The sequence below is a fragment of the Rhea pennata genome, chromosome 7 (genome assembly GCF_028389875.1).
Source record: "Rhea pennata isolate bPtePen1 chromosome 7, bPtePen1.pri, whole genome shotgun sequence".
Taxonomy (NCBI): Eukaryota; Metazoa; Chordata; class Aves; order Rheiformes; family Rheidae; genus Rhea; species Rhea pennata.
The window spans coordinates 27,595,201-27,619,955 of record NC_084669.1 but is presented as its reverse complement, the minus strand read 5'-3'; the positions used below and the strand labels follow the sequence as shown (position 1 = coordinate 27,619,955).

Sequence of the window (24,755 nt, the reverse complement as noted above, 5' to 3'; positions counted from 1 at the left end):
GGGAGAACCATGTTTAAGGGTGAAAGGTTCCCCTAAGGTCTTTGTTATTAGTATGCCTAGAAAAACTGACTCTGGCCTTCAAAACTTGATCCTGTATACACTAACCGCAACGTGCTTTGGTGCTCCTGTTATTTGTATACATGTTGTGCAGTAGGCCTCATAAGGGATTCCAACAAACTGAATTTGTTAATTTAGAGACAGTGTACTTCTGGGGGTCTTAGGAGCATCAACCCAACTGTTCTCCTACATAGCAAGCTCAGAGCCATTTGAAGATACTGCCTCAGCATGGGAAGCGTGGCTTCCCAGCCCAGTCAGTTGCAGCCCAGCCAGGCCACAGTCAGTATTCCGGACTCAGAAGGTCCCAGATCCTATTACAGTTGTTTGAGCTAACAACTATTCTGTTTTCAAATTCCAGTTTGCCAGGTGCTTTAAGATGCAAAATTTAGATGAGTATTAACAAGGGCTTTAAGTCTAGAACTATTCCTTTTTGCTCCCTATTCTTATTTCTGCAGATACGTCCTCCTGTTTTGCTGCTTCTGTCTCTGGAAAACACCCTCTTTTGCTGAGAGAGGAAAAAAAAAAAAAATCCATAAAAGTGCCATGGGAAGTAGTGTCTGAGAATAAGATCTACATTTTATCTAAGAACTGGGAAACTTCAGGTGATCAGACAACAAGTTGCACTGTTCCATTTGTATTCCCAAGGCACCGACTTTTTCTTACTCTCCATGATTAAAACCTTTTAAAAAGTGCACTGTACCACATACAGTAGATATCCTCATTCCTCACACTGAAGCTGGATTAACTAAGAGGAATTTGATTGCAAAAGGCAATATGCAAGAGCCAAGTTTTGGTTCTTCTACTTGAGCAAATACTGTAACTAAAACATTTGAATTGCTTTTATTCAGGATTACTTACCTGAGTAAGAACAGCCAAAATCTCCCAAAGCTAGACTCTTCCTGGTGATGCACTGAAATTATGCTGGTTGCCAGGGCCTTTCTTCTGTTACTTCCTTCCCCTTCCCCACCTGAAACAAATGCTGCTGTAATCTGTAGCACACCTGCTCTGTGTCTAACTTTAACTAGTTCAAACATTATTTACAGTTGAGCTTTTACAGCATGACACCAAAAGAATTTTCAACGTAGTCTTCTGTAGCCACTTAGTATCACATCAAAGGCTGCACCATGTTTGAAAAAGTTAGAAAGAACTAAAATATTAATTGTTAAACCTATTTCAGGTCTTCTGGAAGAAATAAATGGGCTTACTGCTTTACCATTGGTTTCTTTTTAATAATTAAGAAGGCTAGCAATAGAAAATGGGCCAATTATATGTTATTGGACCTAATTGGTCTGAAATTATTGCCAACTCTAACAAATCACTAGAGATCTTGTATTTATGCAAACTACTAATTGAACAGGGCACTGGAATTCACTTCCTTTCTCGTAAATACACCAGTGTTTCGAAAAGCTTTTCAGGCAATACTTAGAAAATTGTAATTGGAGGCAAAACCATGTTGAACTCTTACTACAATTCTATTTTATACATACAGTTTTCAGTTATGGTTATCTCACACATTTACAGTATCTTCCATTCCAAGACACCCGAACAAAGAATGATGTAACCATGTGCTGGGCAGTGGTTTTTCATCCCCCCCTCCTTTGCTCTGCAGACACAGACTCAGTTGTTTAGAATAGAAAAGAAACATCTTTCCACAATGAACTGCACAAAGCACCAGACAGACAAGTCTGACTTCAATCAAGGTTCATGGAGTGCATGTAATAATAGATAATCAAAAGGTATATTAAACTGCGCTCTTATCCCAAAGTCAAAGAAACTTCTCCCGTATTAATTAAGATTTTTTTTTTAATTTGATTTGGATTATCTGGGGAATTGTATGAGCTGGATAGCAGACAACCTTTGGCAGTGGTCCTGTTCTTTATGTAACAGAAGTTTAAAAGAAAAGATCTCACCATTGACAGTCACCAGATAAGAAGTAATACAAAGAGAAATTTTCGAGTTCGGAGTTTAAGTGGGCAATAAAATGTGTCTGAAACCTGATTTAAGTGATAATTAAATCTAAGACCAGAGGATATTTTCATGCTACTTTAAGAAGCATAAAAAAACAACTGTGCAGCACAGTTGCAAAAAGATCCAGGTACAGATATTACAAAACTAATAATAGAATGCTGATAAGATGCATTTGCTTAGAAACGAAAGCAAATATGGTCTATTAACAAAACTAAATGTATACATATAAACATTGCGCAGAAACTGTTGCTAGATATTACCTTAAAGTTTCTGAATAATTTTATGAAGCATGAGAGTTAATATTTGTACATCTCCTCAGTTTCCTCTTCCTAGTAAAATTACTAGCAACCTGATGCCCATTTTGCCACTCTCTGGAACTGTCCTTTTAGAAAGCCACAATGAAATGATTAAATTAAATGGGAAGAATATAAGTCTTTACTTCATTGCAGTTTCCTTTGATTGCTTTCTGAATGAATTAAACAGAATAAGTTTTGCAAAACTATTCAAATCTTACAGTAAGTCTACATAATTCAAATAGATAATATTTCATAAGTGTCACAATTAAGATCAGTTCTTTTCTGCTGGAGGTCAATTTTTATTCCCAGAAATGTTACAATCAGTGATCTACTAATAGTAGAATGTAAAATTATAGAAAGATTGAAGAACAAAATGTAGGTTTATGAGTTGAGATGTTGGGGTGTTTTTTTTTTTTATTTTTTATTTTTTTTGCTATGTCCCTCATTATCAAGCCTGATGAAGCGGTATTTTCTACACTTGAAGATAATATTCAGCTTTCCAAGGCTAACACAACTATTTTGAGCTTTTGTGGTTTATAAATTATCAAATTTTAACATCACAAGCCTAGTTCATTGCTTTTTGGCATGGACTTTGGTCTAAGCAAATACTAGCACAGCTAATACTTCGAACAAGTGGAGTTTTAAAAAGTCTACTGTACACTCATTTTGCTTAGTAGTTTACTACTTACTGTAAACTGCTGTTGGTAGGAGCACTGTTGCGTGGTATTCTAAAACCTGTATCTTAGAAATGTGTTTTTTTTTATTTCTAGAGATTTAATTTGAAGATAAGCAAACACCCTCATGACCAACAGAAATTCTTTCTAGTTGGTGGTTCTCACTGCCTTATCCAAAGTAGAAACATGTTGCTGCTGTATTAAATGATCCCCCACACATGCTCTCTACACATGGCAAGATTCGGTGGCCCTTTTGAATGAACACAAGAACAATATTCCAGAAGGAACTCAGGAATCTGGAAATACCTATTTACCTCTTATCCAACTAACACCCAAACAACAAACATTTGAAAGGGATTACCTTGCTCACAGAGGTCTCTTTTACCAACTTAGGAGTGCTGGGTTTCTAAACTCATTCAAGATTGCTGAAGGATAGTACAAAATGTTTGGGAGGAGACATCTATGTTTCGTCACATTAAGCCAACCTGCCAGGCAACTATATATGCATATTCATTAGGGCCATGGATACCTATGGTTGAATGGAAAGCAAAGGAAATATTCTATAGTCATTGCATCTTGAAGAAGGGGAAGTTAGTAAGAACTTTTAAGAGACTAGAGTTTGAACATCAGAGGTCCTTGAAATAGAGGTGTTCTTATATCCATCTCTCTCTAATATACACTGCAGTTTAATAGAATAATAGATTCATTCCTGTAACAGACCCAAGCTGAAAAAAATTTCTTTAGTCTACTTGGAAACCGGATTACTCCTTACTAAACTGTTACCTTCTAATTTAACTGAAGTAAATTGTGAAGTCTTAGGCTTACTCGCTTAGATCACACTTGGAGCTATCACATTTGATTAAGAGGGTGGCTATATATGTAGATAAACCTATCTAAAACTATCTTTGATTCATGGGGAGTCAAAGGATAAAACACCAGCCTATAACTTAATACATGGAAACAATTTATTTTCTTCACTATATTCAATTTAATAGAAGTTTTTGTCTTCATGTGAGTGCAGAAACCGGAGCCCTAAGCACGTTGTGAGGGGCCCATTCTGGGCAGATGATGTATTGTTACTACCCCTGATAGTGACCTTAGCTTTGCCTCCTTTAAGCTTTGGCAACCATTGTAGAGGTCTGTGCCAAGAAGGCATTACTGAACATAAATAATATAAACAAAACTGTCTCAGACGTAAAATTCTATTTAACCCAAAATGAGCGTTTCTTAGCAAAACCTGTTATCATAAGAGAGCTGCACAGGAGGTAAATGCTTTTTAAAGTGTGTTTTTTAAGCAGACATATATCTATTTCCGGGTGTTTTTTTTCTTATGTTTGGAGTGTCAAAAGACCCACCAAATGAAAGGAAACCTGACTCTTGTTTTTCAAACTGTAGGTCAGATTGAGACAAGATTTCCTGCAGGAAACAGAGATGTTAACAGAAAGTGGCTGTGGGTTAAATTAAAGCGCAGGGGTCAAAATATGTCCATTCCTTTCTCCCCTCACTTTATGCTGCATAAACTTCATAACCTGCTATCTCCTATCTTTCCAAGCACCCTGACTTGACACCCACAAACCATGACATTTGTTTTTCAACATTAGGAGGTACTTGGTACAAGCTGTCTAGTAGAGGCCTTCCCCACCCCCAACCTGAGCTCTTTCTTAAGAAGGTCAGGGAGGTTAGTGGTCTGCAGCTTGGGGGAGATTCGGCTGCAGGCAGTCCAGGGACAGAGAAATGAAAGCTCCTGTGGGGATGTGTTAAAGTAATTTGCAATGTGAATGGTCTCCCTTGTCCCTAATATAGTGCTCATGTGTTAGAGCTTCTCTTTAGCATAAGTGGGCAGTTGTTTAGCATTCAGCAGATGAGAAGGATCCCTGCAGAGCTTGGTATAAGCTTTAGAAAGTTCCTCCACACTGCACACCTTTGACCAGATGAAATCTCTATCCTGTCCTTTCCCACCTTCTTTCCACATGCACCACTAAAAGCTTTTTTTGTGAGATCCCTGTATATTGTGTAAAATAAATGCTCCTACTGAAATAATGAAGTTTGCATTGAAAACTTTTGATCAAAATTTTAAAGATCAGCAGATTCTAAAGTGAGGTCAGGTGGAGGCATGCATTGTTCCTGCACCTTTCTATGAATTGAAGGTACAGAAATCATACAGAGAACGGCTGCACCCACTTCTTGCTCCACAGCGCCTCAGAGATGATGAGCAAATTATGATCTGAAAAGCCACACACTGCCAAGTTGATAGGTCTAAAATAAGTAGATCAGATAGGTCTGTTCAACAGAATAGCAGGTTCATTGCCCTGCTACTGACTTGCTTCACAACTGCAGACAAGTCACTCCGTGTTCATGAAGTCTCCTTAAGATACCTTTTCTTTGAGTGGAGAGTTCCAATGTACATTATCTGAAAATATTTAAGAGGTAGACATTCACGTAAACACATATTTATCTGAAACCCCATTGGGAAGGATGGATTACAGTATACTTACACAGCCCAAAGTATACTTGGCTAATCTAACTAGCCAAGAATGTATGACTGAATCTATAGTTATCTGCATTTTTAAGTGAGGCACTTAAGTAATTCATGGTTTTTTGAAGTCAGTCTAATGAACAATTTTTTTGACGATCAACTTAAACATTGACTTCAGAAGAAAGCAGAAATCATTGTCTTTTTTTTTTTTCCTTCTCCAGCAGAAGTTTTCCTCACCAGTTGAGGAGCTTTGCCTGTACTTGTCCAAACTAAGTAATCTTTTAACTGATAAATTATAGATACTTTTACAGAAAACTATTAATTTAAAACAGTTATACACCATACAGGAGCACATTTTGAGGTTTTTCAATTTGGCCTTGGTCATTGAAGTTCTCTATTTCTAGCTCATTTAAACTAATATAACTGATTTATGTCAGTATCTTCATTTAATCCCTCTATTTTTAGAAAACTTTTGAGTTGGCAATAAACATCGATTGGAAGGTTTCTTGGGAAAAAGAATTGTTTTCACCATTTATAAAGAAATGGAATACAAAAAGGTCACAGCTTTGAAATGCTATGCTCCAAACGTGGTTATCTTCAGGTGCAACTATTGTTTTCATACATGTAGCATGGCCCCACAGATAAACTCCATATAAACTCCATGTCAGATATGTCAAACAAGTGCCATGGGACCATCAGGAAAGAGTATGCAGGGAATAAATTTGTATAATAGCATGTACAAGACACTGAATCACTGTTTTGATAGTTTCAAATTCCCTCTCCCCTTCCCCTTCACCGCCTTAACATGAAAATAGTAATGGAAACTGGGTGAGGGCAATGACTTGTCTATTATACCGTTTCGTTCATGACACGGCACAGCCGTGTACGCAGTTCTTATCTGCATAAAAATCCAAGCTGATAAGCAATATAGACTCCTTTTGACATTGCAGTACAGGTGCATGCATAATTAGCATGGGCACTCTGGTTACCATCATATACACATCACAGACCTGAGAATGTTTATAATTTACAGAATATGAAAAACTTTTTACTTTTTCACACTGCTCACAGGAGAACCCAACTCCTTTATCTAGCAAACTTCAAATAGCCAGGATGTCTGCTAATGTAAAATTAACTCTGGAAGTTAAGACTGTGCTTTATTTTTGTTTGCTTTATTTTGTTGGCAATATACTAAAGCAAAGTAACTGATAAAAAAAATCTTTGCTCATTGCTTGTCAATTACAACCTGTTCCATATATTGGAAGGACTGATGACTGGACTATATTGCAGCAATATTGAAGTGCTACAGGACCTCACTTCAGTATATGCAATTAAATGAAATATGCAGAGAAGCACCAGTGCAAATCATACTAACATATAGCTTGAACAGATTCTTTTCCAAAGCTTCGGGGATGCTTTTAAACAGCTGTGAATGAGGATTAAAAAAAAAAAAATAGTCTGCTGGATTTCAAGTGGAGGAGTCACAGTAATGCTACCACATCCAATGGAAATTATCCTGCTAACCTGAAGCAGTCATCTCTGCTGACTTTAATGTTAAATCCTTTAACTAGCAGGAACAATTAAGAAATAGACATCTGTGCAAAGGATACTATGTGCAGAATCCAACACTGAATTATATGGCCACTTCTGTCCAATTCTAGTTATTAAATTCAGGTTTAAATGGCAGTTGACTTCAAGTAGGGCAAAAAGTTACATTTTCCCCATGCTCATTGGCCCAGTATGGACATAGTTAAGTCTACCCAATTTTGGAGGATCTGCGTTATTCACTTCTGTCTCTCCAAGAATGAAATTAAGAGTCAGGTCCCTCCTTCAGCATTGCACATTCAGGCTTTGATACCAGGTAAAAAAGAAGTATTTCTGCCTGTGCTACTGAGACTGTAGTGGTACTTCTTGACTGCCAAAGGTACAGGAGTTTTCAGTGACATTGATGTTCCCAGCCCAAAGACAGGACTTTATTCTGGCAGCAGTGCAGTGGAGCTTCCATAGCCTGGTGTCCAGTTTTCATTCCCTTTGCATGGCCAAATCACTACTTCATAGGAACTGCTGCAATATAACTTGATCAGTCTCCTTTCCCCTAGTTCATTCATTTTCATTCAAAGGTTGTCTACCTGCTACTTTAGCTATCAAGACAGCTCTAATGATCATTTAGCAATGTCAATTCCAAAAGTGGTTTTCATCATGCTGGGTTTACTTACAATAGGAAAAGTAGACAAAATTATTTGGTGGTCCATGTGCAGTTGCCCAGAAACAGCTGTCCTTATGACAAAAGCCACCACCCCACTGACACTAATTGATCTCCTTGTTAACAGTCTTGGATGAGTCCAGCATTGATTAATCATAAAGGCTAAACAGAAACCTCTTTAGAAGTGACCCTTCAGGCCAGGTTTGAGAGCTATTAGGAAAAAAGGGACACATTCTCATTCTTTAGAGAAGATTTAGAAAAAAGAAATCGGTATTGCCAGGAGTGTAGGACCTTTCTGCATTTGGCTGGGGGCAGCAGGGGATGTTATTGTTAATAGATATCTTTTAACTCAGTACTATTACAAACAAACTTGGTATTGGAATCTGATCAAAGAGAATAAGTGCTTTTTTAGCTTACCTGTATTTGTTGTTCATCATTGCATGAGCTGTGTAAACAAACAGCATGGTTGCCAACCTTCTGTTTCATTTCATTCAACTGAGAAGATTCATTGAAAGCCAGAAGTTCCCAAATATAAGCCACTTCTGTAGATATTTTGAATTTATTTCAGAAAAATATGTATTAGTATCATTGTGGACAACAATAATGTATTTGGAATAAGAGATATAAGCAATTTACATTCTGTCTTAGGTGCTGGGTCACCTATTATAAAAATCAAGACAGCTAAATGCTCTCTTATATTCACTAGACGCATTAAGTGCTGTATCCTTGTAAATGAATCAAGAGCAGGTTGGGAAGTCTAAGATTAACATTATACATAAGCAAAGCATGGAATCCATTTAAGATATATGATCACTCTTCTAAGAGGTCTATGAATAGTTCTTCTCGTTTAGGGTTGTTCTTGAATTTCATCCTCCTGAAGTATACTTCATGATGAATACTTCAGCATGAGATGACTTCTGCAGAACAGATTCTGTACAGGTAGTAGCTGCAAAAGCATCCTCTTGTTTGTTCTTGTAACTCAATCCTGAGGCAAGAAATGTAATTAACTCAGTCTGTGCAGTCTTTAACCTCTTCCAGGAGGACTTCAGAAAAACAAAAACCTGAAAAAGCCTTGATCTCTGAGAACTATCATGCAGGCATGATACCACCTGGCATCAGCTGTTCTCTTTCTTCTTGATACATGGTATTACAATGTTGAATTGGACTAGACAGACTGGAAATCCTGGAAAGTTCTGTTTCTCCTCAGTTTTAACTAGTGAGATAATTTGTGGGTACCAATATGTAGTTTCTTGGTGGGGGGGAGGAGGAAAGAGGGGGAGGTAAAAGAGTGGAGAATGTCTTCAAAGTTTACTTCTAAAATAAAAATAAAAAAAAACAACCTCCAGGAATACCAAACAAGCTTACTGCCCCCACACAGCCTATCAACAGCCACGTCAAGCAGCACAGGTCATTCCAACTTCAAATAACTAGTGGAGCAGCAGCCATTACCTTAAGCATATAGCAGACACTAACTGAACTTAACTCAGAAATGGAATTACCTAGGCAATCCTCTATGTTAACCAATCTTGTGCCCAAAAGATTTGCTTCTCAGCAAAATAACAGTGTGTCATTTCCACATAAGCAGGATGTTATCACTGCTATTAATAGCAGTTTTAAACCAGAGTTCTGGAAAATAGGTAATACTGCCCATCACCTTTGGACAGATGTAAATTTTAATATAATAGAAAAGCTATTATGTTACCTGTGCTTTCCTTTCTCTATTAAAAATACCTTTAGAGATAAAAAATAATAATGCCAGTTCCCACCAGTTTTGGAAAGGAAGACTCATTTATTAAAGTATGTGGTTCCATCATCTTATTTTTAATAGTACCTCTTCTTTTTTTTTTTTTTTTTAATTATCCCATCACTTAATAAATAAGTAAGTAAGTAAATAAGTAAAAGCACTGAAGAGATCAGTTTGGTTTCAATGTTTCCTTATCCTGCACTTGGCACATCAGTCCCAAAAGCTGTCTCTGAAAGGCAGGGACCAAGCTGGGAACCAAAGGCTTTTGCCAAATCATTCACATAACTAGGAATTTCTTAGATATGAATTAGACGTGGGAACTCTTAGGTCACTCATGTATGTTACCTGATCAGTAATCAGAGTAATGAAGACAAGGCTGCTGCTTCTTTCAGCAAAGACCTTACTGTAACCTTATTGAGTACATACCCTTAAACTGGAAACACTTAGCAAATAAATAACAAGGGAGGCCTTACTTCCCAACAGTACCGACAGATACATTTTAGAGACCTACTGAATAAAGATGTTATCTTTTAAAAATACATAACAGACTTTCAGTTTGGTTACTATTCAATTATATACATTCTACAGAGAGAAAAGAAACACAAACGTACATGTGAACTACAACTTCCCACCAAGCCAGTTTCTAAGTTTTACTACTAGCTCCCCCATCATACTAGTACAGCAAAATAAGGAAATCCTGAATTCGTTGCAGCTGGCCCTATGAACCTTGTAATTAGGATCTACACTGTGGTCTTAGTGCTGCTTGAGAGGATTAACCCTTTCACTGCCACCTTCTTTCGATCCTGGTGTATCAATGGGAGGAATTGTTTGTGGTGGCTGGAAAGTGTTAGGTTCTGTCTGAAGGAATAGATTGGCTCTACACACTGTGAACATGGAGGCTTTTCTGTTGGGTGAAATTCCTCAGAGGAGCACTCTCCCTGACATTTCATGGATGTTTACCAGTAAGCTGAAGTTCAGAATGAGTCAGAATGCAGTTCCCTTTTCCTATTTTCCTTTCTACTTTCATCTTTGTAAGACCGTCAACATTCTCCCTGTCAAACTGATCACTACCTAGATGTCCCTTTTGACCATGAAGCTAATTCAGAGTTTTTGTTCAAAACTCTGCCTAAAACTCCCCTTTACATCTGTGCAAAAACTCAGTGTAGGTTAAATTGCTGATTTGCTCAAACAAGTGCCCCAGCCACAAAGTACTCTTTTATGTATCTTGGCAATATTCATTCACCTCTTATCTTCTGCAAGGCATGAGGAGATGAAAAGTGACTAAACCACTGTTTGCTTTCACCATACTCATTGCACCTTCTTGGGCTTTTGCTAGTTGATTCCAGGGGCCAGGAAGAATTTTGCTACTGCTACTTTTATTATATAACTTGGCTTTTTGGAATGTTTTTTTCCTCACCTCTCAATAAAGAATTGGAGATTACCACGGCTAGAGACAGGATGTAACACAGTTTGCACTGGTGCTCCTAATAGTATCTTTCAAGTACCAGATTGATGTGTTTTTCACATTGACTTAAGAGTTAAACTGATTTAAGATCATTTTCCAGGTCAGATTGGCAGGAATTGCTGAAGTGGTTTGCCTGACTGTATGCAGGGAGGGATGGGCTACATCTTGAAATTGTCTGGGAATTTTCCATAATAAATTCTTTGTTCTTTGAAGCATCTCTGTTAACGGATGTGTAACATCTCTGTTCTCTTTTACTTTCTTCTTTTGGGATGTTATACTTGTGGCTTTTCCTGCTTTAATGTTGGACCTTAAGCTGATTATAAGGAAGTGTTTCATGGTGTGCTATGTTTTGGTGTGTCCAACTTTGGCACATATACCTTCCCTGCCAGTTGAACTAGGTGACCACTTTCAAACCCATGTCTTCTTACGCTTAGGCCAAAGAGCCTTTGCTAGCAGCTAAGACTATGATTTTGTGTTAGTACAGCATATAGTCTGACGGGATCCTGCTTGTGATAAGACTTTTGGTTGCCATGCTTTAAACAAACAGAAGTTTGTGAGGAAGGCTTGCTGAGAGAGTGGCCAAATTGTGGTCTTTACAACTCTTAAATTTCCCTATTGACCTGGAACATGCCAAGAAGGTTTGTTGTGGGAGTGAATTGTGTAATATCCAGTCATGGTGCTGAATTGCTCCCTTTTAAGGAGGTCATAGCTCAGTGTAAAGGATAGAGAGAGGAAAATAGTCACCACTGCAAACTGTAAGTCCAGTCCAAAGCCCACAGCAGACAACAGACAGATACTTGTTCTGCTTTGTTTTGTTTCCTCTGACTGATCACTGGGTTGGGCCTGAGGGCAGAAATGGCTTGCAGGCCATGGTGGGAAGCTGCGTATTATACAGCCCCAGGGAACTGTACGGATTTCTGCAAAAGGTAAAGAGTTTGGTATTTCAGGTGTTCCATAAAAACGGGATAATAATAGGGAATTTGCAGTGTTACCAAAGAGTTTAATGCATATGAAGTATTTTAAGAATTTCCGCATAAAAGGTACTCTTAAAAAGCAAAAATTTCTATTATTGCAAGTATATATAAGAGAAAATGGGTTATAGGGAGAGAAGAACTTCTTGAAGATCCTTAATTAATACTATTTTGGCATTCATAGCACTTCTTCTTCCTTTTAACAATCTGGTGCCAAGAACTTCTCATTCCAATAGAATCCAATAAAGCCTAGAAAATAAATTCCTGTGACTGTTGGAGGTATCTTTAGCGGCTTGATGGCTAAAGCAGTTAAAATCTTTTAGTCAGTTTTTGCAGTAGCTTTTACTTTTAAGATGTAGGGGGCTAACACCTGAAACAAAGGGACTGCTTCTCCTCTCGGCAGCTATAACATCTTGAACCTGCACAGATCTGTATCTGTACTATGCTGGAGTATAACGATGGGAATTTCAGTGCCAGAACGCGTGTGACGTTCTGGCTGAGTTCACACTCCGCTCAGCATCTTGTAAATGGAGAACATGATCTATTCTATTTCCCAAAGGGAATGGAGAGACTTGGTCATGACTTTTTTGGGTCAGACAGCAGGTCAATGGGAAAGTCAGAGTAGGGTTTGAGGCTCCTGACTACTACTCTGTGGCCCTCAGAATTGATCCTAGTGCCATGCACCAGCTTCAGCTTTGTACGAGGGATCAGTGGAGCTCCACCTGTGGTGTTTGACTGTAGTGTGGGTGAGTAAGGAGTATTATCTGTATGGCAGGGGCCTGCCACTCAGACTGAATTTTTATTTAAAGTTTATACCATCCACAGCAGGATAGGATTCGGTAATAGTTAGGAGTTGTCCACGCAGTTGTGCCGAGGGCTGTCATACACTATTTTCTGTATGTGACTGATACCCAAAGACATGTCCACTATACAGACATCGTACATGTTAGAGATCTCTGAGGTAAATATAATTCTATTTCAAATTTATTTCACGAACTCTCTAAGTCAATTTCTATACATATCTTCAGTCTATCTATAACTTACATAAAGACTCCAATGAAATACTTGGATTTAATAGCATTGAAAAACAAGTTATCTGTATAGGCACAGATTAGACCTCTTCTAAACTCTCTTTCCTGTAAATGAGCAGTAACTGACCTAACATAGAAACAGTTCCCTGTGAAATGTGTCCCATTATTTGAGGGTGGAAAGAATAGTCTATGGTTGGATCTGAATTTACAGCGATTCATTACTATGTAAAAAAAAAAAAAAAAAAAGAGCTATTTACTTTTTAAATCCTACTGCACAGTTTCTGTTGAACCTAAAGACATTAAAGAGAATGACTACTTGTTATCTCCATTAAGACAATTAGCTATGTGGGTGATAATGGGTTTCCTGCTGTTCTGAAACTTCAGAATGGCAAATTAGGTGCTCCTGCTTTTGATTTGCAGTTTGAGAGAGTGAAGATCCTATAGAGGTGAGGCACAAAAACTAGCTATTTACGATTTATCAGGAAATGTTTAAATCACAGCAGGTTTCCCCCTAGAAAATCCAAGACAGATGTAGATCTGAATGTTTCTTGTTGCTGTTTGAACTCTATGTTGACTGTCTCACTGACCAAATTGGAAATTAAAAATTACTTTACATTTTTCTTGGTATTCTTTTCCTTTCTCTGACTTTAGTATTGTTCCTGTAAATACCTTTGGACACAAAAATGTTTCTTTTTGTGGCTTGATCTTTCAGCTTTTTGCGGGCATAGTCCAACCATGCCACGCCACGCCACGACTGTGGAAGAAAGCAATCATTGCTTAATGGAAGGCTGGGCTGAGTGAGCCATAGCAAGCTTAGTAGTTACTTCAGCAATAGGATGACCAGCTGCATCATGCTACCTTCAAGAAGCTTCAATATTAATGACCTGTATATTTTTCTCCCAAAATATGAATATGCAGCCATGTTCTTAATGAAGAAATTCCTAAGTTGTTCCTGCTATTTTTATCCATTCTGTACTCAGATCTGTCTCAGAACAATCTTTATACAGTACTATGTTTCATTTAACATTTTTTCTTTTCTTTTGCAGGCTCTGAGCAGCAGTCTGTATAAGAGTGCATCTCCTTATGGCTCTCTTAATAACATAGTGGATGGGTTAAGCTCCCTCACTGAGCATTTTTCTGACCTATCCCTTTCTTCAGAAGCCAGAAAACCCAGCAAGAGACCACCTCCTAATTACCTGTGCCATCTCTGCTTTAACAAGGGACACTACATCAAAGACTGCCCACAGGTAAGGAATACACAGTATTCTGGAAAAATCTTCATGAAAATCTTGATATAGTAACATAAAATTTTGCTCAGATATTTCTGTAGAGTAGCACTGAATAAATACCATGACAAAATGCCAAACTAGCCATGCATTCTTTTAATCTATTCTTTATCACAGTGCCGACAGAAAAAATCTGCTATTTCATTCATCTAATGAGCATTACAGAAAATATTCATCCAAGCACATAAATAAGTAAATTTTGGAAACTAAAAATGGCTACTATGTAATTCTCCATTACAGAGATTGTGTAAAATACATTTTCAAGCAGCATACTGTATAGTCAGTTATGGCAATGGCACTTAATAAAAAATATAACAAGTTACATATGCTAAAGGAAAATAAACTGCTACATTGGATGAGAGCTTTGAATTAGTGTTGCAATAAGACAAGCTCCTAGCGTATCTGAAGCAAAATATCCCTTGTCTCATAGAAGTTTGCTATATTTGGCAAGATGTGGTCGTCTTGGACTCCTAGAACTTTTTTTGTAGTGGCAAAACTGGCAATATTTGTTTCCTTAGAAAAGAGGTATAAAATAGTGTGACTAAAACCACTTACCAATGTGCATTTTTTTTTTCTGAAGATCCAAGGCACAGTGTACAAGGTTTCTCCATCCTCTCAAGTTTCAGCAGGATGCAGTTGTGCTGCTGCCTTAAAGTTTCACAGCTCCAACTGTATTCTATATAGAGTCCCAGGGAAAAGAAAGTGCCAGTAGTATTCTAGAAATACAAATGTGCATGCTGCTTCTGTATCATTTTAACCTCCTACCCTCTTAATATGTGATTTTCAGGAAAATAAATCTGCATAGAACTAACTAGAACTTGTGGCACTTCAGGATGTCAGACATATAAAAAACAAAACACAGACAGCAGAGAACTTGCCAGCTGAGCAAGGTCAGCGTGAAATCAAGTCTAATGTCAGATGAGTTTTAACTGAGTGCATTCCTACCACTGTTAAGTATAGACTAAGCATTTTTCTTCATGGAGTTTAGCTTTTATTATTTTTAATGGAAGCTGTGGGACATCAGTATATTTTGCAGACTTAAGTGTGGCACTTGAAAATATTTTTACTTTTCATTATGTTGAGTAAAACAGTTTTCTGTTTGGAAAAAAATACAAGGTTCTCCTTACTAGAAGAATAAAAATTCTCTGGTTTGTATACTTCAGTGTTTAATGCATTTTGTTTAGCATGTTAGAGCAAACAAACGTAGAATCATGTAGTAGCATACATTACTTAACAAGGGGATTAGAACTACTAAATATGCTTCACAGTAAAATACAGTGCTGAAATGTGTGAGATGACAGTGCGGTGCTGGTAAAAATCAAATGAATGCAACAGGTTCCTTAATGATCAATACATACTGAGATGCAGCTTGCACAGATGGTCCCAGGTGAATACATCCATAGTCCTGGAGCAGACATGCTTTGTTTTGCAGGTACTTTTACAGTTTACGGCACTGGATGTTAAAGAAAAATTAATGAAAATTAAAGACATACCCACAAAAGTTTAGGAAAAAAAACCTGAAGTTGATATAGGAAGATTAATTTACTTACACATTGTACATCCTGTGTAATTTTTACACACAAGTTATGATTTCACCAGCAGGGTCTTCAATTTCCTTGAGAACCAGGAAATAAAAAGAGTATACCTACAGAGCATACTTTATGGCTGGCTTATAAGCTAGTAACTAATCAGCAAAGAAATACAGGACTAGAAGGCATCTGCTTGTTCATTGTACCCAGTCCTCTACAATTATAGGCAGCTATATCATACAGTCCTTTCAGAAACTGATGAAGTTCTAGTTGAAAAGCATTTCAGTATTTTGCTTTCACTGCTTCATTACGGAAAGCTCTTTCCAGAACTTAAGTCCTTTGATAATTAGAAATATTCCAATTTCCAGGATAAATGTAACTTGCAGCTACTTTATATTCATTTGTTCTCATGCCAACATTGTCCTGCACTGAAATAGCTCATTCCCTCTATGGTGTTTATCTCAGGATGTATTTATAGAGTGCAATCATATCCTCTCTCAGCATTCATTCTGTAGGACTAATTGAGTCAGATTTTCTTCTTTCATAAGAAACAGATTTTGAAATAGTACTTTATACAGTCTTTTTCCACATAACAAATAAATTGCGTAATAACTTTTAGACATTTTATTCTCCCTTATTCTGCTTGTTATAAACACTGTGAAGACATATATTCTTTTACTGTTGCTCTAAGAGTTGCTGGCATACCATACTGATGAAAATATATGGATCTATTTAGATTTATACCTTTAGTGAGCATCATATTTTAGAAAATTAAATTAAAAATAAAAGAATACAAGCTTTAGTATTCCAATACCTCAAGTATCTGCACTTGTTTGATGTTCTATCCAAAATGATCTGTTTGGAAACTGAAGGGGGATTTTGCAAGCCTCTGTTTTTTTAGAGTGTAGGAATTAATTAGCTTTTAAATAGTTCGTGCATTCTGTAGTGGTAGTCAGTGTGGTTTCTGTTTTAGAAACTACCAGAAATGATAGCAATGTTATGACTAGAGCTCATCACATTTGCATACATTTGCAGAAACTGAACCCCAGATTTCTTCATGTCATTGTAATTATTATGCATATAAAAACACAGCACTTTTTTTATCTGTAGTGTCTTCTTTAGAGTATATCTATATTTTATCTGAACTAATTTTTGAGTTTCAGTAGTTTAGATGTTACCATCTTTCTCTTCTCACATCTCTAGTGTGCAAAACTCTAATTGACTTGAATGAACTGAAGAATGATTAGAGGATTAATGTCAAAATCAGTGTTCTTAAACTTAATACTCTGTCTCTTAAATTGTCACTGACATTGCCGTCACATATACCTTTTCTTCTCTTTTTAAATAACAAGCAATGAAAGTATTTTTATTATCTTATTGTTTATGGACAGTTAGGTGCCTAACATATGCACATACATACACATATAAAGATTTTCCAAAACTCTGTGTACTTCTTTTATACTTCAAGGTACTGTGCCAGTCTGCATCTCACATATGTATTGTAACTACAGGTTTCCCTTCCCTGTGCCAGGACAAATAACTGTGAGGTCTGGACAAGTAATAATTATGGTATATGATTCTTTATGACATTTATTTGTCTAGCAGATGTAGAATTTCATACATGACCTTTCTAAAAATGTATACTGTCTCTTTTAACCCATTGTTATCGCTGCACCTGGTATTTTTAAAACCTACAAAATACGAACATTGGGTTCTTCTGTATTACGTAAGGCCCACACAAAATGAATGTTACTGTTTTACAATATAAAAATGTTACTGACTTTACAACTCTTCTGTGATGTCACCACTCAAAATATAGACCTAGAACCCATAAATGACACTATCATATAGATATACTGTGCACAAAGTGCCTGATACTGGGCTGCGTTGTGTTAGATAAAGTATATGTGGACATTTGTGAATAAGACACCTAGCTCTAGTTTTGAGAAGCTGGTAAGTGACTGAACCATTTGCATGGTTCAAAATCCATGTTGGAAAAGAAATATGTGGGCACAGCTCCTAGGCAGTGATTATTACATATGTTCTTCCTCTTGTTGATTTAGGCAGTAATGGATTCAAGGCAAAGGCAGCAGCAAAGTTTGTACTGGTAGTGTCCAAGCTCAGAGCTCCAGCAAAGCATCCCTGTATTCAAAATTTCCAGTCAAATTACTGTACCTCGTGTTTCTGCCAAGCACCAGTTCCATCTATTTGACTCTCTGTCCTAATCTTATCCAAGGTCTTGTGAGTCCTTTTATAACAACATGTGCAGGGCTAGTCACTCCAAAAAGCCATGGCTCCAGCTATGTTGTTTTTCATGCTGGACAAGGAGACTGTCCCAAAACTTGCATCAGCACCAAGATCTCAGAAAAGATCTTCCTGACAGTTAGTGTAAATTTCTACACAGGCAAGGAACTGTCGTGTGATGGAGACACTGTGAAACAAAATACCATAGTTTTGCTGTTGGACCCCTCGTGCACTACAACTATTTAGTGCAGCCCCGGGGAGGTATAAAACTGTTATTTAATGTATTTCCCAATTTTACATTATGCTCTTAGAGGAACACGCGTGTGCATGCTCATGGAAATACATACATAGTACCACAGGTACAAATGTAATAGGAAATGATATTAGCCTCACTTTGCTTAGTATTTTTTGACCTGTGAATGAAATATACGGGCATGATCCATTTTACTGAGGCCAACAACGGGAGCCTTTCCATTGCCAGCAGTGACCTTTGAATCAGATCCTGTAAAAGTAGCTTGAGAACACATGTTCAAGTCAATGAGAGTAGCAAGTAGTTCCTGTAGCTGCTTGCATTTGGCTAGATTTGCTTTTGTGGCTTTCTACAGGATGTGGAAGAAATCAGTGTCAAGCACAGTTTAGTCCTTTGTTCTTAGTTCACAGCTTGGTCTGCGAGATCACGCTGCCCTGGAGCTGTCCCTCCCTGCGGTCAAATAGAGCAGCTCTTCGGCAGCCGAGCTGGTTCAACAGGCAGCTAGTTGGCTAGGAGATGGCAGTGGCTCACGTGCCTGAAGCAGTAATCTGATTTTTCTTGTGCCGTATGACTAAGAAGAGCACAAGAAGGGATCTCAAATGTCCTCAAAATTCAAGGGATCTGCTGCTGTGCTTTCTGCAGATACCAAACGCTGGCTAAGATGGCAATGATGAAGAATCTATCACCTTTACAAAGATAATGGAAAGGTTTTACCGTGCTGGTTTGTGATGGAGAGATACTAATTTAAAAAAGCAAAACAAACACAAGCCTCTTGAAATGTATTTTTCTTTTTAAGTGAAAGATAACATTTCAGAATGCTCTGAAATTATAGGATTTTGCACAGACTTTGCAAAATCTTAAAACTGACTCTGAAAATAATGATTTCTGACAGTTGCTACATATAACAGTGGTCTTTTGAAAGACTGGTGAGGCTTCCAAATAAACACAACTTTTCTTCCAGTGAACTGAGTGAAGTATCAGTATTCTTATGCAGTGATAGGATGAGGAGTCAGCTATACACTCTCATACAATTCTGAAACAGTATATGGTGCAATTCTGCAGGTTTCACCATAGTTTTTCGTAAGAGTATAGTTGTGGGCATTTGATACACTGCTGTACAGATTTGGATTGCTTATGCTTCGGTTCTATTAGCTCAGAGGGTTGAAAAATAATAGAATTCAGGCAGTGCAATGCCTGCTACGAGTAAAATGGTATTTGAATCACCAGAATCAGTATTCCACATATAGCGGTAATATGAGATGTATACCAAAAGATAACAGCAGCTAAATTCATCTGTGGTACAGTACTACTGATCTGAATAAGACTGTTCCTGATAGGGACTGGTATGCCTCTATTACAAGGCAGAAAGAGCTATTAATATGCACTATATGCATTTGTTTTCAAACTATATAAGATATTACAGAAAACAAATACATTTATCTCTAGCCCCTCAGTTCTGTACCTTTAAAATATAGTTTGAAACCTTAACCCCTTTAGCAGAGCACACATTCCTTCACCTACATGGATCTCTATAGAAGTTATAATGCTCAGGTGTTGATTTTGTAAACACCTCTACACACACTAACTGCCACATTGTGACATACTGAAACAGTTTGAGGCTCTTAGTTTTACTGTTTATACACAACATATTACTATCATTTATTCATATTTTTCCATTCTGAACTGACATAATATTATTGCAGATGATTTAGACGTGGCTAAGTTTTTTTAAAGAAGTGTTTACCACATGCAGTCACTTTGACAACTTTATGTTTTCAAATATACCTCAAAATTTATTACAGATTATTTTTACTTTTTCTCATATGCTTGAGCTTAACCCTAACAAGTTTCTCAGAGTTTGTGAGATTAGCTGGATGTATTTTCTCAGATCATCTCTGGTACAGTACCACTGGTTTGAATAAGACTGTTGCTGACAGGGACCCATATGCCTCTATTTCAAGGCAGAAAAGCTGATTAATCTGCACTATACACAATTGTTGTGCAACACTTGCAGAAGTCTTGTAACAAAAGTATGAAGAGATTTAATTTTGTAACATTCATTTTGTCTCTTGAAATTTAAGCTACTTAAGTCTGAAACATCAAAAACCATCCGTTGCTTTCTGTTTTGGAAATTGTGAATAACCTATGCGTGTCATTCTTCTAAACCATTTATCAGAGCAGCAAGTAACTTGGATGGTTGTATGTGAGCAGAGGAGATCCAAGCAGCCCTGCTTTGAGAGCATGCTCCCAAATACCAATTTTAGAACTGTGACTATCAATGTAGCATTTACATCCAGTTGTCTGACAATCTATTAGAAAGAAGATACTGAACTCTAACATATCAGGATAAAAGAAATTAGAAAGTATAAAAGGAAACAGAAATACCTAGTGAACTGTTGCTGTCCCTTTCCTCTCTAGGACACTTACTTTACATAAGGCTTCCCAAAAGTCCATAAGACTAGCCAAAACCAAACTCTTCTTTATGAGCCATCACTAAACCATTGTAACTATGGTACAGTCCTTGTTAGTGATATAAGTTCAAGTTATTTTGCTGTGGGAAATGGGATGTAAACAAATACTATAAAGGCAAATAATATAAGAGACCATGTTTGCTTGGTCTTGGCAGTGACCTTAGAATGGAATCTTAGGGCTCTGTGCAATAGTTGTCCATAGACTATGTGATTGGTATTGGAGGATCAGTCACCACAGACTTTGGGTTCATTTCATTGATGTTTCAGACTTCTTTTTGTTTACTTTTGAATTTTATTTGCTTATTTGTGATCTAAATAAGTTCATGTCTGTTGCCCACTGACAAACAATTAAATGAGGTGAGGAAAAAAGTTGGTATCAGGAAAAGAATGTTGTGTAAATATAGACTCTCATAGATACCTGGCATTTATACTCAATGAATGAGCATACTCATTTGCTGAAACAGCACTGGTAAAGCCTCAGCAGTATCCAGTTTGAGTTCAGTAATTCAGGGAAGACCAAAGTGAAGCAAGATGGATTAGAGTGCTCTGAAACATGACTTCTTAAGAAGATGGATGTAGTTTGACCTCCCCGGAAAGACATATTGACAATTTTCAAGCATATATAAAACTCTGCACGAAGGCCACAATGTATTTTCCAGATCGACAGCTAATGAGTTCAGAGTCCTGGACTTAAACTGTCTCAAGGAAGGTTAGAATGCTCTTTCTAACAGTATGTACCATGAGGCATTGAAATAAACTGCCTAGGAAGGCTGAGGATCATTTCTTTCAGAATAGGCTAGATAAACATGCATTAGGATTTTCACAGGTGATAAGTAGTTCTGTCTTGAGGCAAGTGGGAGAACCTCCCAAAGTGTCTCCCAAACCTGCTTTTTACTGTTGTATATCTGCATGTTAATAATACAACTAATTATCTTAGACATATGCAAGTTATATTTTTAAAACTGGGCACAGCAGACCAGATCCAAATCCTATGTAGGCCACTAGAAGACTTCTATCAGCTTCCTCGAAGTAGACTGAACATAGTTATTGCACTGATCTAAATCTGAGCACTATTTACTAACAGTTTGGTATTTGCTGTTTGCAGTAAAACTCCTGATAAACCATAATTAAGTGCTTAGCTTGGAAACCAATGCTGCAAACATTCCCCTCAAGAGGGAAGGCAATGTCTGGTTTCCAACTCTCCCACAAGCTGATTTATAGATAAGGTAGAGAAAGGGCTACCAGGTCAAAACCACTCTAGTTTATAAATTCCTCATTCGCCCTGATAACAAAGTAGTAATAGCAAGATGAAGTGAAGCATGTTTTCTCACTTCAGCAGAGTATTTTGGTTTAGCATGAAGTATAGGTTGTGGAATCTCCATCTGTGCTTGGAAGTTTTCAAGATCTGTTTGGACAAAGCCATAAGAAACCTCATCTGAATTCAGTGTTGACTGCTCTGAGTAGGAGGTTGGGCTAGATGACCTTTTAAGCTTTTAAATAAAATATTCCTGCAGAATACAATAATGCTAAAGCATGGAAGTTGAAGAAAACATAGACATTTATTACAAAATATATGAAAACCCCCTAAACCTTGGAAATAACATTGGTCAAAATGTTCATGCACAAATACTTTCCATAAAAATATGTTTTCATTTAACCTATATTTAGAAAGTCAATCAAATCACTTTTTTCAAAAGAGATTTTCTCCAGGAAAAATGTATTTTAACGAAATGTTTTACTGAAAAGCAGAAAGAAGAATTTTAACTGGACATCTACAGCAGAAGAAACATTATTTGTTTAGCAATGTTTCATAAGTTTCATTTGCTTAAATGAGCATTTATATTTTGGAATTTCCAGTTTGAAATTCTGAATTTTTTCACATCTACCTTATCTATCATTATTTCAGCTTTCCTTCCTCTCATTTCACAATTTCTCACAAATGAAATTTCCGTTTTCTGATAATCTCATGCATAATTAAAGAAGGCCAACAAAGTCTGAGTAGAAGCTGGGATGATGTCAGATAAATGGGACATCCTATGGTTGTTGCGGAGAAAGTGATTGTCAGGGAAATGAACTGACTTGTCTCTTCCTCCCTTTTCCTTTTACTGTACTGTACAGAGGAGGAAGCTGGCAAATAGAGCAGTGAAGAGTGAGAGCAAAACACCAAAGGCAGAGCAACCATTTCTGTTGGCAACAGCTAGCAGCTGGAGTTAACTTTTCCTTACTTTTCTGATTGTCCCAGGACAGTCTGTAGATTGCAAGGACACAAATCCACCCAGGAGTGCCCTTCTCCTGTTGTCAAGATGTACCAATCAGTCCTGCCTTTCCTTCCTGTTACTTCATCTCCCTCAAGAAATTAAGATAGTAAAGGTAGATTAAGCCTCTTCCATTTCCCTTTTGATGTCCAACCACAGGCATTGGTGCTATACTACTGTATCTGGCTTTTGTCAATAAAGGCAAAAGGAACCTATGTATTTTAGTATGGCCTATATCGTAGCTATAAAACAGATCTACTATCAGGTGTGAACAGAGTTATTCAGGTACCTGATGCTCATCTATGCCTTGTAGGATTTTATATATATCCTTCCAGAGAGAGGACTGGCTGCATGAGTTTGGTCAAAAGCAGGAAAGAACATTGCATAGATCAGGAACACCAGTCTTCACTCTGTACTGATGCATAGATGTCAGCTTCATATATATCAAGCTCAGGAGGCATCATGCAATCTGATGAAATTATCCGGGTGATGCTTTTTGGAATAGCAGTGGAACATCTACATCGTGTTCTATATGAGTTGAATTCACTGACAATCAGCAATCCTGTGCTTACAGAGGGAGATTTGGGGATTAAAATTGTTTTAGAGGTCATTGCACATATTGGAGAAGAAAACATTTAGTCTTGGCAGTGATGCTAAGATTCAAGGACTTGTTCAGTATTAAGTTTGTAATCCTGAAGAGGCTCTCTCTCTCTATAATTAAAGTAGTTCCCCAGTCACTACTCCTTCCCAGAAAGAGCATGTTTTGATGCAACTGTATTTGCTGTTCACATAGTAAAAGTCACATGTTTTAGCCTTAAATTAGTAGTATTCTAGAGCAGATGGCATAAAAGGTGACCGCTCAGTCAGCAGCACCGCTCAGTGCATACCTGTGAAAGGACAGTGTTGGTTTTCTTTTTATTTCTTTCTACTTCTATAACAGCAGACATTTTGGAGGTGATGCAGTCATCTTGCTTACTAGCTCATCCTCAGATTTGAGACTGATTTTTTACAAGATACTCCATACTCTGTTTCTAATTCATTCTCTGCCTGCACATAAACGTGCATAGGAAAAGAGCAGAACCTTCTGAGATCTTCTGTGCTACTGAATCCAATAAACAACTCCTTTCTCATATTTCAAAGAAAGAGCACGGTTTGACTAGATTTAGACTTAGTCTTAAGCTATAATTTTGGACATGAGTTCAGAGTAAATCTGAAAATTTCCCAGGTTCAAGGTTTTCATATACAAAGTACTAGTTTCAAGTCCATTTCTAATTTTAACCCATGTTGCAGGTGTACAACTATAGATAAAACTCTGCTAAAAATCAATACTTTCGCCTGAGCAAGTGTAACTACACCATCTGGCAGCAAAGAATACCCAATCCAAGTGCAGACTCAGCTATCCACCCTCCCAAACACTGCCGTACGGGTGTTTCATCACTACACTTTACATAGTGGAAAGGTGACCCTTGCAAGAATTCATGAGAAGAGAGAGATGGTTTTTGAAATGGTTTTATTTAACGGTTGTGTTATTCTTACTCCTAAATACCTTATTACACAGTTGAGAAAATGAGAGAAAGAAAAGAAAAAATGTGGGGGAGAGAAAGGTTCATTTCAGAGAACTTGTGCACCAAAAATCTTTGTCAGAAGATTCATCAATAAGAGGAAAAGAAGATATTGGTTTAAATAGTTTTTTTTTTTTTAAAAAAAAACTTGTATATATAGTCATTACAGGGCTGCATTTTGTATTCTCAAATCAAAACACAAGCGTGCCACTTCCTTAAAAAAAGAATTCTTTAAGTCTTGGTTAAGAAGGTTTGATAGACTAGAGCGAAATG

The 24,755-nt window shown here is 37.3% G+C and overlaps 1 protein-coding gene across 2 annotated transcripts in view; it reads left to right on the top strand.

Moving 5' to 3' along the window:
- The window catches only part of ZCCHC24 (zinc finger CCHC-type containing 24), a 120,661-nt gene that overhangs the window by 6,785 nt on the left and 89,121 nt on the right, over window positions 1–24,755 (top strand). For both annotated transcript variants that reach the window (XM_062579593.1, XM_062579594.1), the window contains exon 2: window positions 13,932–14,132. In XM_062579593.1, coding sequence (XP_062435577.1) covers window positions 13,932–14,132 — 201 coding nt within the window. The remainder of the gene's footprint in view (window positions 1–13,931; window positions 14,133–24,755) is intronic.